This window comes from Anarrhichthys ocellatus, unplaced genomic scaffold (assembly GCF_004355925.1).
Source record: "Anarrhichthys ocellatus isolate YVR2014 unplaced genomic scaffold, GSC_Weel_1.0 scaffold32, whole genome shotgun sequence".
NCBI classification, from domain to species: domain Eukaryota; kingdom Metazoa; phylum Chordata; class Actinopteri; order Perciformes; family Anarhichadidae; genus Anarrhichthys; species Anarrhichthys ocellatus.
This window is the reverse complement of record NW_022280062.1, coordinates 2,719,575-2,735,465: the sequence shown is the minus strand read 5'-3', so window position 1 is coordinate 2,735,465 and position 15,891 is coordinate 2,719,575. Positions and strand designations below refer to the sequence as shown.

The 15,891-nt window shown below is 39.7% G+C and overlaps 1 protein-coding gene across 1 annotated transcript in view; it reads right to left on the bottom strand.

Annotated features, from left to right (window-relative positions):
• The window catches only part of LOC116393065 (MAM and LDL-receptor class A domain-containing protein 2), a 27,856-nt gene extending 12,255 nt beyond the window's left edge, over positions 1–15,601 (bottom strand). The window contains exons 1-31 of the mRNA XM_031864988.1: positions 15,494–15,601; positions 15,166–15,294; positions 14,639–14,767; positions 14,422–14,521; positions 14,088–14,256; positions 13,310–13,526; positions 12,576–12,707; positions 12,267–12,391; positions 11,385–11,622; positions 10,953–11,212; positions 10,189–10,279; positions 9,906–10,043; positions 8,922–9,044; positions 7,976–8,109; positions 7,701–7,872; positions 7,292–7,411; positions 6,249–6,403; positions 6,070–6,165; positions 5,513–5,603; positions 5,301–5,420; positions 4,531–4,633; positions 4,294–4,444; positions 3,940–4,159; positions 3,105–3,228; positions 2,490–2,619; positions 2,304–2,382; positions 2,049–2,204; positions 1,178–1,303; positions 712–927; positions 506–625; positions 116–271 (exon numbers count right to left, since the gene is read on the bottom strand). Of these exons, the coding sequence (XP_031720848.1) occupies positions 116–271; positions 506–625; positions 712–927; positions 1,178–1,303; positions 2,049–2,204; positions 2,304–2,382; positions 2,490–2,619; positions 3,105–3,228; positions 3,940–4,159; positions 4,294–4,444; positions 4,531–4,633; positions 5,301–5,420; positions 5,513–5,603; positions 6,070–6,165; positions 6,249–6,403; positions 7,292–7,411; positions 7,701–7,872; positions 7,976–8,109; positions 8,922–9,044; positions 9,906–10,043; positions 10,189–10,279; positions 10,953–11,212; positions 11,385–11,622; positions 12,267–12,391; positions 12,576–12,707; positions 13,310–13,526; positions 14,088–14,256; positions 14,422–14,521; positions 14,639–14,767; positions 15,166–15,294; positions 15,494–15,521 (4,348 nt within the window). The 5' untranslated portion in view covers positions 15,522–15,601. The remainder of the gene's footprint in view (positions 1–115; positions 272–505; positions 626–711; positions 928–1,177; positions 1,304–2,048; positions 2,205–2,303; positions 2,383–2,489; positions 2,620–3,104; positions 3,229–3,939; positions 4,160–4,293; positions 4,445–4,530; positions 4,634–5,300; positions 5,421–5,512; positions 5,604–6,069; positions 6,166–6,248; positions 6,404–7,291; positions 7,412–7,700; positions 7,873–7,975; positions 8,110–8,921; positions 9,045–9,905; positions 10,044–10,188; positions 10,280–10,952; positions 11,213–11,384; positions 11,623–12,266; positions 12,392–12,575; positions 12,708–13,309; positions 13,527–14,087; positions 14,257–14,421; positions 14,522–14,638; positions 14,768–15,165; positions 15,295–15,493) is intronic.
• Positions 15,602–15,891: the final 290 nt, after the last annotated feature.

Genomic DNA, 15,891 nt, shown 5'->3' with positions numbered 1-15,891 from the left:
CACACACACACACACACACACACACACACACACACACACACACACACCATCTAGCGAGTTAATCAGAGAACCATGAGGATTGTCTCCATGCCAAGCAGCTCAGAGAGCCTAATACCTGCATCAGAGTTTTGGGTGTGATCCCTGGAAGGCCCATGTTTGGGCCAGGCTTCCTGTCCTTTGTGGTGCGTCCACGCAGCTACAGCTGTCTCACTTTCCTCCCAGAAGCAAAGGCCTTGTTCAAAGCTGCAGCGCTCAACAACACCTTGTTGCTCTGCAGGTAAAAGGGAGACAAGTTATAACCTGCTGCTCAAGAACAACAACCTGTGAATGTGTAGGGCTGCAACTAATATGTCAAAATGTCAAAATGTACTTAACATTTAAACCTTTAACGGAAATTATGAAACAATGTTCAGGAAAAGGGGAAGCACACAGGGAGTGCCTGTACGAATTTACCGCACCAGTGCATTCAGTATTTCTAACGTATTTAATATGAGTGATATCTCACCACAGTCGTTCTCGTCAGACCAGTCCCCACAGTCATCGCTGAAGTCACACACTTGGTTGTGCTCCACACACACACTGTTGTTGCACACAAACATATTCTCTGGACACAAGGGTTGGGGCTCTGAGAAGGAAACCAAAAAAACATTTAATGAATCAGCTTTAAAGAAAGAAGTTGCCAGCTGTGTGCAGGTTGAGCAGGTTGCCTACCAGGCAGGGTGCAGTTGGTGAAACCGATGTCATCAATGGCAACATGTCCAGGCCTGGTGAAGGTCCTGGAGGCTTCAAACAGGATCGTGAAGTCCTGAGGAACTCGGCCAACCGTTACCTCACCGTGATGCCACGAATCTTCATGGTTACCAGATAGCCACCACAGTGCAGTGGTCCTGGAGCCCTCAATTAGCAGCACATTCAGCGTCTTTATGTCTGTAACAATGTACAGATTAAAGACTGCATGCAAACTGTGTTGCATGTTTGTAGGCTTTTTTAGTTTCTTTACTATCACTACTATGGAGGCAGCTATATGATAAGACCACATGCGCTTTGTCACGTCAGGTTTGCAGCATTTGAGTCCAAGACCAATTTCCCTTTGGGTGCTATAAAGTGTATCGTAGAAGAGCGCCAGAACATGTGATAATAATATCTGCACAAACACACTTGAATATTTAAAACATACCCTCTCCATTCATGTTGTAGTAGAAGTGTAGTGTGCAGGTGGCGCTGGCCTGTTTCATGGTGGGACTCTGCACAGCAGCAGGACTCACTTTATCTCCTCGCTGAGGCTCTATAGCCATGTACCAACCTGGAACAACCAAAAAAGAAGATTTGCATTTTAAACATAATAAACCTCCTGCATTTTCAGTTTTAATTAAACTTAGTATGTTCGTGAGGAAGTGATACAATGTGTTTATGCAGTTTTTCTTGCTCGGGGGGACTGATGATTTATTTTTGCCAGAGAGGCACCATGACCCATGGACTTCCCTCCTCTTGTGATACTCCTTTTCAGAGGTTTAGGGAGTATAGGGACATAAATTGGTGCAAAATTGAAATTAGCATTATATTTTTAGGTGTGATGACAGTTGACCAAACAGCATAATTCAATAAAAAAATCACAGAGGTGCAGATTAAATGTTTAGCATAGTCATTAAAATCAAGGAATCCAAGCCAGAACAAAACAAGGATGTGGATGTAGAAAAACACTACAGCCAACATTGCTACCATATGTACTGTGAAAGGGGAAACAGTTTCAGCTTGTTCAGCATAGTTGCCCATTCAGTTTCTTTTACCCTTAAAAAAAATTATCATTATAATACCCAAAATATCTTTTTATAATCAGAAGGTTTTGATTAAAATGGTTAAAAGATCTTACTGTAGAAACTTTTTTGGGGGGTTATTAACCTTGAAAGATAATTGTTTATTCTATGGTTTGACTCTCTAGAGTCTGAGACAGCCAGTCTGTCCTGTCAGTGTGCTCTGAGCAGCTGTACAAGCGGTCCAGATGCAGAAAACCTGAAGACAGAAAAAGAGGGGTTGCTGTGTGGCCATACCCAGTTCAGTGCTCACTGTATTGTCCACAGAGGGTCCAGCGTTCCCGGTGGCATTCCTTCCTCTCATCCACCGACACTGGCCAGAACTGATGTCCTCCCAGCCACATGTTCCATTTTCAAATGAGCAACCCACAAATCCCAAATTTGTTTCATTTACTTAAAAAAAAGAAAGAAGAGTGTTTAGTTATTTTTTTATTTAAACATCGTCAAACATACTTCAGTCATCAGCTATAGAAATTAAGGAAATATCAGCACCTTGACAAGGGCCTGGTGTGACACTGACGTCATCGATGGCAATAAATCCTACGTTGTTAGTCTCTGCTTCGATCAGCAGCTGAGCATGAGGTCGTTGAGGGAATCAGTGAATATCATTAATAAAATATCCATTCTTTCTCTTATTATTAGTGCTATTTTTTTACCACTAAGCTTCTTCTGGATTACCTGGAAAGGTTTGATCTTCTCTACAGACTGAGAGAACCTGGTCCAGCGGCGTCCACTGCTGTTGCTGTTGAACACCAGATCGTCCTCCAACGGCCCTGAACGCATGTATACCTTCAACGTCCCAGAGTCACTGACAAAAAGCAGACAAATGTTGTGTTTTTGTTTGATATGTGAAAACAGCTTCAGTCAAGTTAGTTTAACCAAAAGGTGTTTCTTTAGTATATTTACAAAGACATTTATCAGTATTATAAAAGGGAATACTAATTTATAAACTATTCCTTGTTTCATTTGGCTAATTTGACTGTTAATATTCTACATGGATCTATTTTCACTAAACTATTTTCAGGTTGTTGATTGGTTGAAAGTATTTATTTTGTTCAAAATTGATATTAGGCCTTTTTTGATACAACTCACACAGATCTGTTAGTGAACTCTGCCACAGAATATTCTTAGTCGTGGTCAAAGGGGATGAGGCAGGTGATTCATGTCATGACATTTGTGCACACTTTCTGAGGAAGTGAATGAGGAAACTAAACAGGATGAAGTGCATCCTTTGCATTGTCACATATTATATGGTGTGAAAATGGTGGTGGTTTGTAATTTTCCTTTGCTGACCTGCCGTCCATATGGTACCATAAGGTGATACAGGAGGGGATGTCTCTCAGTTGGATCCATTCTGACAAAACCTGCGCTACGTTGCTGTGGTTCTCGTGCATTGATGAGCTCAACAAGAACCAACCTGTATTCAAAGATGTCAATAAAAATATAAAATAGCATAAGAATAGTGCAAAAAAACTTTGCAATACTTGATTATTTACTTGATTATTTCTATTGTTATTGGTCAGGCAATTAAATGTGAAAGCTAAATCCACATGTGTCTCATATAGGACGTATGTATTTTAAGTACAAACTATCAGCTGTGAATTATTCTCAGGGCTGCATATTTTGGCAGTTTGAACGAGTCAAACTCTGAGTGCAGCAGGATCATTGTTAGTTAGAGAAAGATGATCATTTCTAATGATCCGATTTTTTTGGAGAACCGACAAGGAAATTGTGTGGCAGGGAGGAGGTAATGTCAGCAACATTACATAAGTCAGGGAAGAACGAGAAGTTAATAAGTAACAGAATGTCCTGATTAAACAGCAGCTGCAGTGGCTCATGTTAATCATAAATTGCAACATTGCCAGTTGTTGATTAGTCAGCTAACTGGAAATTCAATTATTAAACCAGAGTTACCAACATATTCACTACAGTTACTCCTGAGGTTTTGTTGTGTATAGTATAAAGATTTTTTTGTTAGTCTCGAAAGGTAATTTCACGGGGAATAAGTCATATATACTGGGAATATGTTCCCCTATTCCTGAGATCTCTGTTAAGAGCTGGTATGTCTACAACAGCGTCAAGTCCATGTTTATCTTATTATATTGACAAAATATCAAAGATGTATTACCCTCTGGGGATTGGGTTGTGTGGTCTGTCAGTGGACCCTGGAAGCCTCCACTAGCCAGCACCCAGTCATGTCCATCTTCTTTGGGGACGTTGACCCAAGTACACTGTCCGGACTCAAAGTCACAGCTGCCTGGAGGACTGCAGGCCCCATCCATCACAGAAATATCATCTAATTGCACTGTAGAGTTGGTGCCTGGCACATGGACTGCCTTAAACACAACCTGGTGAGGGACATAAACTGTTTTAGGAAGCATACTAACAGGAATGACTGGAAAATGAAATACAGTTTATTGACAAAAGAAAGTTTGATTGGCAGAGAGCTTGAGAAAAGGGTTCAATCTAAAAAACGTCTTACACGGAAGTTTCCAGGGGAGGACACAGTGACCTCTGCCAACTCCCAGTTTGAGGAAGGCGCTCCAGATCGTTGCCAAAGTGCATCACCAACCTCCCCGCTCCGCAGCACATGCACGCCGAGGATGTTAGAAGACCCTGAAGGTATCCAATACCTGAACAAGTCCAGTAGAAACACAAACAGTACAATATGTAGCAGACAGCAGTGCATAAATGTGTGTGATGGCAAGACTGGACTCACCAGAAGCGCACACATATCTCTGTAGCTGAGGTGAACTCTGGTGTTAGCAGCTCAGCTACTTCAATCTGTGTAGAATTTGATGTCATTACAGTAATGTAGAAACCTACAGCCAAGAGAGAAATAAAGCCATTTCAGACGAAACATCCAGTTACAGCCATACTGATGTTTTAGATCATTTTCCTCACTATAGATTCTGCTTTTATTGTGATTTTGCATGTTTCCCCTCACCTCAACAGTCAAAAACTATTTTGACTGTGTTATATATTATGAATCAAATAGCTACAAGGGAACTGTAAACACAAGGTACAAGGAAAATGTGTCAAATGAGCAAACAGCTGCTAGCTGCTTAGCTAATGCTAAAATGCAAATGTCAGCATGCTAACATGCACAACGTGACAATACTAACATGGTGATGTTGAGCAGGACTAATGTTTTCATCTTAGTTGAGCATGTTAGCATGCTAACATTTGTAAAATGCCAGAGCTAACTCAGGTATTTGGTTAAAGAAATGAACAAACTGATGGTGGTGCTCTATGAAAAGTTAGAGGATCACCAAAGTCAGTGGGAGTAACCATCTTGCAACCCCTCAGAGTTATATTGCGACCGAACCTCCGATAATGTGGAGTCCCGATTCTGAATAACACATAAGCATAACTTCTGAGTTACTATTGATTCACAATCGATTACAACCTTTATCCAGTTATGGTGAGACCATGATTGCTCTGCTCTTTCAATCATGTATTCTCAGCATGAAGTTGTTTTCTTCTCACCATTTTCCGTTCCATAGGTGTGATCCACCTGATATTTTGTGCCTCTTTTGCGACCCCAGCGGCCCTTGTGATTGACAGCGTTGTCAAAGCCACACCAGCTGGAATCGAACCCACACGCATCTAAAATGGTGTGAAAAAGGGCAACGACTTAACAATCTCTCTACGTTTGACTTCCTGTGAACATCAAGCAAAGGTGGTCTGTGTTTACGTACACTGATTACTGCAGGCCCCCTCCTTCACTCGAATGTCATCAATGGCAATGAATCCTTGACTGTTGGTGTTTCTATGGCCAGTGAACGTCACCTGTGGGTGAACAGCATTTAATACAAAAACAACAATGTGTTTTCTTTATTAAATAAAAAGTTGGTTGTTTCTGTAAAATTGCTTCTGTGTTGATGAAACTAATGGGGATCCTAATAAAATAAATAAATTGCATGTGCAGATTTGAGCCCTACTGATCAGCCAATATTAGTTTTTTGAAACTCCAATTAAAACAATATTAATTATTGTAATGGCATAGTCATGTGAGACCTGCATATGTTTGAGATTGTTTAAAAAACAGTTTATGATGTAACTGTAAAAGGTTCTGCTTGGTATACATAATCTCACAATTAATTTAAAAACAAATTCAAGGTTTTGTTATGTTACTTTATGACATGTGTGTATATCAGATTTTTTTAAACTTTCAATTATTGTTATGAGCCTTAGAAAATCCAGCATTGGTTGGGCTTTATTGCAAACATGAATATGTGGTCGAGTTCATTTTTACCCGTATGGTATTGTTCATGTTGACGGATACTTGTGCGTTAATCCACTCTGGATTCTGGGTCCCCCGGCGAGTCCAGACTAACAGCTCAGAGGATTTCTAGAACAAAGCAAGTCATTACAGCTCAAAAGTAAAGACGCCTGTAACAGACAGATTGGAGCAGTACCAACTAGCATACATACCGTCTCAACCAGCAGGTCCAGGGTGGACACTGAAGGCCCGAGCATGTAGTACCAGAATCCAACACAGATATGTGATGGCAGATTGATGACCGGAACAGAGACGGCTGCTCTCTCCCCATCCTTAGACCCAGATCCATTCAACAGTAAGAAAAAACCTTGGTGGACAAAGAGAACACAGAGAGGGACTAAATAGAGCATGGCACTAGATCAGAGTTCTTTTCATCTTTGACAAAGAAGCGCTGCCATTCAACCTGTTAGTTAACAAATAAACACCTACTGACATCTAGCAATACAAATGTGATAATGTATAGGGCTGCGACTAATCTAAGAACCCCTCAGGTATCGGTCTGACGCCGATTTAGCTTCTGTGGGCAGTGGTCAATATTTTGGGCCTTCCGGTGTAGCGGATATCGAGGCCAAGACCTCCTTTTCTGTGCACTGGGCAATTATTTACAGTTCGATCTAGCAACTTGAGACCTGAGTATGAAGTTTAGAGACAATGTCTACAACCAGATTCGTTCACAAGTAGCAAGTTTAGAAGACAATTTTTGTAATAATAAAAAATATTATAATATACTCAGACTAGACTAAAATACTACTCAGAATACAAAAGTACTACAGACGGAAACCACAACACTTCCGATAACAAAATCTTGTCCCGTTGCCTACAGATTTTCTCAGAACAAAAAGCAATGTCTTGAAATTGTTGCAGTGCCGACAAACTCTCCAAAATATCAAGAAAAACAGAAAAGCAACAAAAAAAATCCTCACATTTGAGGTGCTGGATCAGCAAACCTTTTGAAAAAGTTAATCATTAGTGATTAATGTTCTAATGTTTCTATAGTAAAGTAACAACGTAGACTGAAACACATTGTTGACCCAAACATACAGTTCAATGGTCACACAGACGTCTGATGTTCTTTACAGCTCCTCCTAGGCTTCATATGTTTTCACGTACAAGAAGGCCTCTATTCTAAGTTTATTTCCAATGATAATCGAATACTCCAAGTGTTGGTGCTCATGTTATTGCCAATAGTCAATACCTTGATTGTTTCCAACATTATGATCATACTGAGGTCCATCCCATGGCTGGTCCACTTGAAGTCCACTACTAAGAGTCCAGTTCAAATCATCACTGACCTCCTGGACCCAACTGCAGAGACCTGTTTAAAAAAATATTATTTTAAATGTTAAAATACTATATTAGTAACAAAGGTAATGGGATATATAGACAATAGAATATTTACTTGAAGGTATACAAATATCCAGATTATCTCAAGTAAAACTCAAATATTCACGAAAGAAGAGATACAATTCACATTAACAGATATATTATTAAGTCTGAATTAGGCCACTTTAGCAAAACCATTAATTTGTCTATTCCATTACTGAGTCACTTAAACATTTTTGACCCTGACACTTTAAGATACGATTCACTGTCTCTGAAGCCACCTTGTTCAAAAGTGCAGTCCATGTTCGAGGCAGGAGCAGTGGGGGTCGTGGTGGAAGGGTTTGGAGTGGTGGTCGGGATAATGTCATCACAAAACCTGCCCCTGATGATGTGGATGTCGTCCAGCGCAAAGCTTCCATCCATTAATTTGAGACAGCTGGCTTCAAATATTATCTGTGGATGAAATTTGTTGTTCAGAAGTTTGCACAGATTTCTTTATTTTTTTTCTCGAGAAACTTTGTCAGGGTTTATCATGAAATTATAATATTCGCCTTGCCTGGTGAGGCCCTGATGAATTGTAGTCCACCCTGCCCTGGATCCACGTGGAATTCATAAATCCATTTGTAGTCCAAACAGGACGCAGTCCAGTAGTCTCGTTCACAAACACTGTCAGTGTAATGAATGAGGGCTCTGGAAAAAACAAAATTCATCATCAAAACACCAGAATGTGTGTTTATTGACAGGAATGTTTCATGTTCTTGGTAATTAATAAGCAATCAGACAAAAAGATGAGGACTAATAATATATGTAAGACAGTTAAATCTGTAATGAGGCATGCACAGCAGAGCACTAAAAGAAAAGCTCTCAGTGATAAATCCTCATGCTGTTATTTGCATCATTTTATTTGTAGACCCCTTTGCATGCGTACATGTACTATACTGTGTAAAATACATGTGTAGTAAGAACTTAAATTTCAAGCACTTTTTCACCCTTTTGCCCCCCTCACTAGTCTGAGGTTGAGAAAAGAATTGTATTTAGCATTGTCTAAAAGTATGATATGTATGATGTTTACACAGAGTTAAATATAGAAATGTACAACTCTAAACTGTTTATTTATTGAAATATTAGTATACACTGTATTGTAATTATCACTGTTTTCTCTTTTAGGGTTTTTAAAATGAATTTCTGTATTGTATTTTGAATCAGCTCCATGTATCATACTTATCGCTGTTATTATATCATTATCTTATTATATTTCTGTTGATCTTGGATTCTTGATTATTCTTTTAAATTCTAATTCCCTATTGGTGCGTCTGTATGTGCTGCTGCTAACTTGGCAAAGATAACACTGTAAAATAATTAACTGTAATAATAGTTAACTGTAATAATAATTAACTGTAATAATAATTAACTTGGATATTTGCAAGTCAAAAGATGCCAAGATGTCTAAGTTGAAAACAAAACCTGGCAGAAAAAGTGGTTTCTGGGTTAAATTTACTTACTATCATATAGCCAACCATCAGTGTGGTGCCAGATCTCCAGGCAAGCTCGGTCTACTGCCTCCATGGTCTCACTCTCCAGTCGCGCAACATCTTCTCCATTAGACTTGAAGAATGCAAAGTGGCCTGTGGAGCGAAAAATAAACACAAAATATCCAGGAGAACCATTTTCCAAAAGTGTTCTGCAAGTGCAAATAGTTTGCATAATGTCAGATTCACATTATGGTGGGGGTTTGGTATTAGGAGCATCTTACTCAGTCGCTTACCCCACTTCCCAGCTGGCCAATAAATTTAAAGTATTTAAAGCTGTTAAACACGAATATGATCCTATATATACATTGAAACAGATGTTGCTAGCTACAATCATCCCTCCTGTTTATACTAGCCAGTAAGAGATTACTCTCCTTATAAGAGATGGGCGACGGAATCTACAGTCTTGAGCAAAAATGTATTAAAAAGTTTATCTGAAGTCAATATGAGCCTGCAACAGTCTGAGGTAACAAATCAAGTTGGTACCTTCCAGAGTTACAGGATCTTAAGTGTGAAATTGCTTCTTTGTGTTAGCGTCTCTCTAATGCAGCTCAACAAGGAAACACTGTTCGTGGGAAAGACAATGCGGGAGTTTTACAGCAATAAGATTGTAACTTTGGAAGATATACTCTTCATTTATCAAACTCAGACTGCTGAAGTGTCATGTAAGGAGGACTGTACATCGTGTCCCCCCCCACCTCTTACGTTGGGCGCACATCAGGAAGTGATCTCTTAATAGCTAGTATGAACAGGAGGGATGATTACAGCAAGTACAAACTGTTTCAGTGTTCATATTGTTCCTTAGACAGACTTGAAGCATTGTGACCCATTCCTATAAATTAAAGTAATCCAAGTTTCCCTTCTCCCTCTGTCTCGAGCACAAGAGCCGTGTTTTGCCCTCTATTTTGTGGACTGCTAAATGCTGCACTCACTGTTAAAGAATGTGTGTCGACTTACCCAAAGCAGAATTTGTGGAATGGTCATTTTCTGGAATAAACTGACTGCTGTCCCCTGACATCCAGTCCCAGTCCACACCGGACTCTGCTGGAGGATTGTTCACCCAACCACAGAAGTCCATTTCAAAGTCACAAAATCCTGCAAGTAGTAACACAGATTCAAATAAAGTATACAACCAGAGGTGCAATTAGAACGCCCCCTCCAAACACATTTACACTGTTTGTAATTTCTCATCTATTTTCTTTTTCACCTTTAAAGTTTGACGTTCACAGCGATTACTGACCTGGCGGGGGACAGGCACCATTCAGGACAGTGAGGTCGTCAATGGCGATATCTCTCCTCAGTCCATCCCCAACCACCGCCTCAAAGATCACCTGTCACTCAGAATGACAATTTATACCACTACGACTTATACTGTATTTCCATTCGTCTTTTACGACGGAGGACGTCCACAACTTCTCTCAAACTACTAAGAGTCTCTGCTGAAAAAGCTGAGCTGAATGTCACAATCCACACATACTTAAATTAAACCTAAAACAATACTCATATGCCATTACGTATGTTAAAAGAGTTATTAAGCGTCAGTCCTCCTGTACATACTGGCAAGTAGAGATCTCTTTCTAAAGCGAGTTCAATGTTATTTTCCAGCGTTATTTTCTTTTTAGTACAAATTGTCCTCTTTGCGCCACAGATACAAAATGAGGAAATGTCATACTTAAAGATATTTTGTGTCTTTTCTTTTCTTGTCATTTTGGAACACGTCTGTAGGTTTTGTCCCCCATCACTTACAATATTGCTTTAAGAAGGGAGCTCTTTGCGGCCGGGATGGACAGGAGGAACAATTAAAGCGTCCAACGGTAGTTTCAATGTATTCATGGGCATGTGAGTATATTGTCTTAAGACTTCAGCAAATGTGAACTTACACTTAAATCTGATTTGATGGAGCTACAGCTACAGTGTTGTACATCACTGCATAAAATGAATTGCACTGATTGGGTAATCATTTATTTATTTATTACCATTATCTGATAACTAACTGCCTGGTACCTGATACGGGGCATTGGGACTGAACAGAGTCACTCTTCCGTGCCTCCAGTGCGTCCCCTGATCTTCACTTCTGGTCAAGAGTGGGACACTGTTGTCAAGGGTTTGAAGGGAAACACTGAGTTCCCCCACTTCACTTCCCTCCATGTAGTACCAGAACATTAGGCATTCCCCATCAGCAGGAGTGGGCTCCATCACCGCAGTCATCACTGTGCCTCTGGACCCCACAGGGTGACTCCACAACTGGGCACTCAGGTAATAACCTACACATAAGGTGGAGTTGTGAACATGTTGTTTTATATAACATGTGATCACACATAGTTATCTACGATAACTAATCTATTATTTGTTGCTTAATTTGTGCATCATCCTCAAATATTGCTAAAATTCACAACACATTAGCCAGCGGAGTCTGTATCTCAAGTGGTTGTATACCTTTCTCTGTCCCCAGAGTGTGATCTGTGGCTGGGCCTGAAGAGTTGGCTGGTCGGGACGTCCCCGTGATCCGGCTCCAGCTGAAGTCTGCCGATGGTTGGGCCAGCAGACCACAGAGGGAGCCCTGGAAGGTGCACTCTCTCTCAGCCGGACAAGAGCCCGCCTCACTGCTGGACACCATTATGTTATCAATGGCTATGCTGCCCTGCGTACCACCCACCACAGCTTCTATAATGAACTGGAGAACAACATACATTCATTTAAGCTGTTATTAGACTTCACTCAGAATAGAAAAACATTAGTTGTAAGAAACAGTGAGGAAGAAACAGAAATAAGAGGCTTGTGTTTCAGCAGGAACATTAAGTCACATGTGCTTAAATTATTGAACAAGTCTTCACAGAAAACACATGTTTAATCATTCAAAATCAGGCATCAACGAATGGCAGAGTCAGACCGAGTGTCCTGAATCGTGACCAACTTCTGATAAAGGAATGAGAATAAATAATCTTCACGGAGCTTTGATTTTTTCCAACACATTGAACTACGTTGAAGAGGTACTTTTTATTTATTTTATTTAGAAGATTGCCTTGAGTTCATTCAGCTAGGACTAATTTTAATCATGGTAAAGATTATATTTGTTTTCTATATTCCAAGTTTAATGTGTCTATATGTTTAAACTATCCAAATGACAGTAAATATTGTTGAAATTATATGGAACTGCATTGTTGATTTTATTTCATAGATGTTCAGAATTTCGCTGGGAGGAAAGTTTAATGAAACGCTTTGAATCTATGGATACCCCTGTTCTTAAAAAGTGATCTAAAAACTTTCTCTGTTATAAATCTTCAGAAGAATAAACACAAACTTGAGTAATAGGAATACCTGTATCGGTTTTTCACTTTTAAAGGTAAGATCTGCAAATCTCCATTTGTTTCCCTGGGTGCCACTTCTCATCCATACAACCGTCTCCGCTTCACCAGAACGCTTTGCAATAAACCCCAATGAACCTGACAATAATAAAAAACATCAACAAAGATTGTGCATTTGAGGGATGCATGCATATTACAGTGAAAAATGTAAAGGTGTTAGAATTAATCTGAATGGTATGGACCTTGGAAGCAGCTGTGTGCACTTCTGAATTTAATTATCCAATATGTTTGAAAGTGTGGTTATGGACAGGGAGGCACCTACCAATGCTGTTGCCAAATATGTGGTACAAGAAGCTCACACATATGACTTGACCTGCAGGTTGAGGGAAGCTGATGAGTCTGGCTGCTGATGAGATATTCAGGTTGTCTTTACTAGTTATGATCATGTAGTAGCCTGCAGAGGAAGAAAAACAAAAACAACAACAACAAAAAAGAGAGTAAAAATTATGTATTTCTTTCCAAATCATCAAGTACTCCGTGCACTTTAGTGCACTTGTATTAGAGAATTTAAAATGTGCTTACACTGTTGGACCTAATTTGGACCTTGCTCTCATGAATGTTTTCATATTCTATTTTAACATCTAAGGAGACTTAGCAACTGCTATGGCAGAAGCTAAAGGGATCCAATAAAATAAATAAACGATAAACAGAACATGCTGATATGGGTGAATAACAACATGTAAGTGCTGCTGACTTATTCATGAGGCTGGATTACCAACTGAAGGGCAAAGCAGGCTACTGGCCTGGACCTAACTAGACCTGCTGGGGCCACGAAGGGTCCAGGTCCAGAAAGTGCCACTAATGCAGTTTATAAGCTGAAATGATGTCATCACCTGCATTGTTACATAATTCTGAGCCTTGTAGAGGCCTTTAGGCCTTTATTATTTCAGTTAATATTGAGCTTACTTTGTGCATTGCACTAAAATGTGCTTAGTCAAGACGCCACGAAGTAATTGCCAAAACAAAATTCTTGTTTACAGCCAGTAGGATACTCACCCTTTGCAGTTGAGTCTTCACTGAATATCTTATTACTCCTTTCCCACAAAAGGCTGGCAGTGTAGTCGTGGTACCATGAACAGGTGTCCTTCTCAAAATCACATGAGAGTTGGTCTGATCCTGCGGGGACATCTCCTTCTCCACAGTTGTCAAAGCTGACATCATCCAACATAACGTCAAAGGCTACCATATATGGAGGTCTGAATGAAAACTGCAGCTGTAGAAAAAGCAGTGTTTTACTCTGACAATCAATATTCAAAATTATTTAGGATTTGGGAAGAAGACGTGAAAAAATGAGCCTCGACTGATCACCTAGCGTTGTCCACTCCCTGTGTATTGTATATGTGTGCACTGTTGCCTTTAAGCACACTTCAAGTACAAATCACCCAACATACTTTACATATGTGGAAGCTTCATTTTGCCTTGAACTCCCATAACCATCCCATTTCTGAGTACCACCTGTCCTGGGTTTGCTGTGTGTCTGCATGGCAACAAAAAACTATTCAGGAAAATGTACCAAGTAAACATCATGCCAAGTAAAATGATTAAACCTAAGGTGCTTTATTGATTCCCAGAAGGAAATCAGCTGTTATATAAGAACAGGAAACAGAGCAGATAAAGATACAATAAATGTAGAGGTACAATAAAGGTTAAGAAATCAGGAGAGCTACATGGTGAAGAAGTAATTCTTCTATGATTTCTAAGCAGATTTATGGATGATAGTTTGATAGTACTATGTCTGTGAACAGCCTAAACTTATACAGGATATTTCACTCACCTTGTATCCTCCCGGCTGATTTCCAATGAAAACTGTGGCATTCTCCCAACCGTCTGTCTGCATTTTAGAAAGCTTCAGCAGCTGTTTCTCAGTGCTGCCTCCGAGCATTGTTACCATAAGGGACGGTGCTGATGGTGATGATGACATATTGTAAATATGGTACCAGAAGCTGAAAAACATTGACAGTCAAATCAGAAAAAACAGGCAACAGCTAGCGCGGGACATGTGGCAAATTCAAGACAAATTCTAGTGAAATAATTTAAATGCATTGTAAATCAAGGACATATCTATGAATAAAACACATATCTTAAATGAAATGTATTGTTTTTAGTACCTCATCTGGCATCCCAGAGCTGCCAGGTTGTCAACAGAATACTCCAAATTGGCCAAAGAAAAAAAACTGTCTTGTTTGCCATCTATATGCATGACATGTCCTGTATCCAGCAGACAAATATCCAAAAATAAGATTATCATCAAAGGCTTAATCTTGTCATCTAATAAAACATTTTTAGCAGAGATTTTAAAAGTGACCGTAGAAGGTTAATGTTTACCAAACGGGCTTCCTGTGGTATGGTCCAGTCCAGGTATTGAGGTGATGTTTGCCATCTGCCGACTCCAGCGGTAGGAGTTCCCACTCATGTCTTTCCAACCACAGGAGTGATGCTCAAAGACACATGACCCTTAACAAGGAGCGGTGCCACAGAGTACAAATTGAATCAGAAACTATTCAAAGACTTTGTGAAATAACCCGAAAGCATTGTAGTTCCCAGTGTAGTGATATTTATTCTGTTTTATTGTTTTATTTTTATTCCGTTGTTTGGGTGTGAATGCTTAGATAGTCCTGATGGGCAGGTGGCACCTTGTGCACTGTTATCAGTGTATGAATGGATGAATGATGACATGTAGTGTTTAAATGGTCGGAACACTAGAAAAGCGCCATACAAGTACAGCCCATTTACAGATCCGAAGTATTGCATCCTAAATGCACATTTATTAAAGGTCTGATGTCCTTTAGTGACATTTAGTTAGAAAAAGTTCAATTAGATTTGATTTGAAAAACTTTTGCCTGTCAGCATACCACAAAACTCCTCGTCTGAGCCATCTTTACAGTCCTCCTTAAAATCACAGACGAGTCCGGCAGGGAGACATTCTCCAGATGTGCAGTTGAACTCCCCGTCAGGACAAGAAGACACGATGACCAACAATACTGTAAAGAGATTTTTGTCACAAAGAGATAACAAAAGAGAATTTGAGGGGGAAATGCACGAACATTATTGACCTGGAACAAGTTGTGATGCACAACTTCTGGTGACTTCTCCCTCATCTTTACACTCCTTATTCAACCAGCATTCACATTAAAAATGTTCACTACCTTAAATGTAATATTTAGCTATGAAGAGCCTTACCTGACAGCAGAACAAATACTTGCTTCATGTTTGAAGAAACATCACAAATGGCAAGAAAATCAAAAGAAAAAGGTAAAGATCCTTAAAGCATGAGCTCCACCCCAGCTAACCATCAGATTAACAGTTTATGACTGTATTACTGGAGAGCAACTTTTATGACAACAATTGAGCTAAGGCTGTGATTCCTTATCGGTAAACCCTTAAACTTAAAGTCCAGAGTGTCCTCAGTGAACTGCGTTACATTTCCATCGCTTGTCTTTATGATCCTCATTGCATTCGTCACGACTGTTACATAGCAGTGACATTTTCGTTTTGGTAAATATGAATAAGGGTGAACTTTGACCTAGAACAAGATGCATACATGTAAATTCAAACAAATAGCATTTACTAAAAGTAGT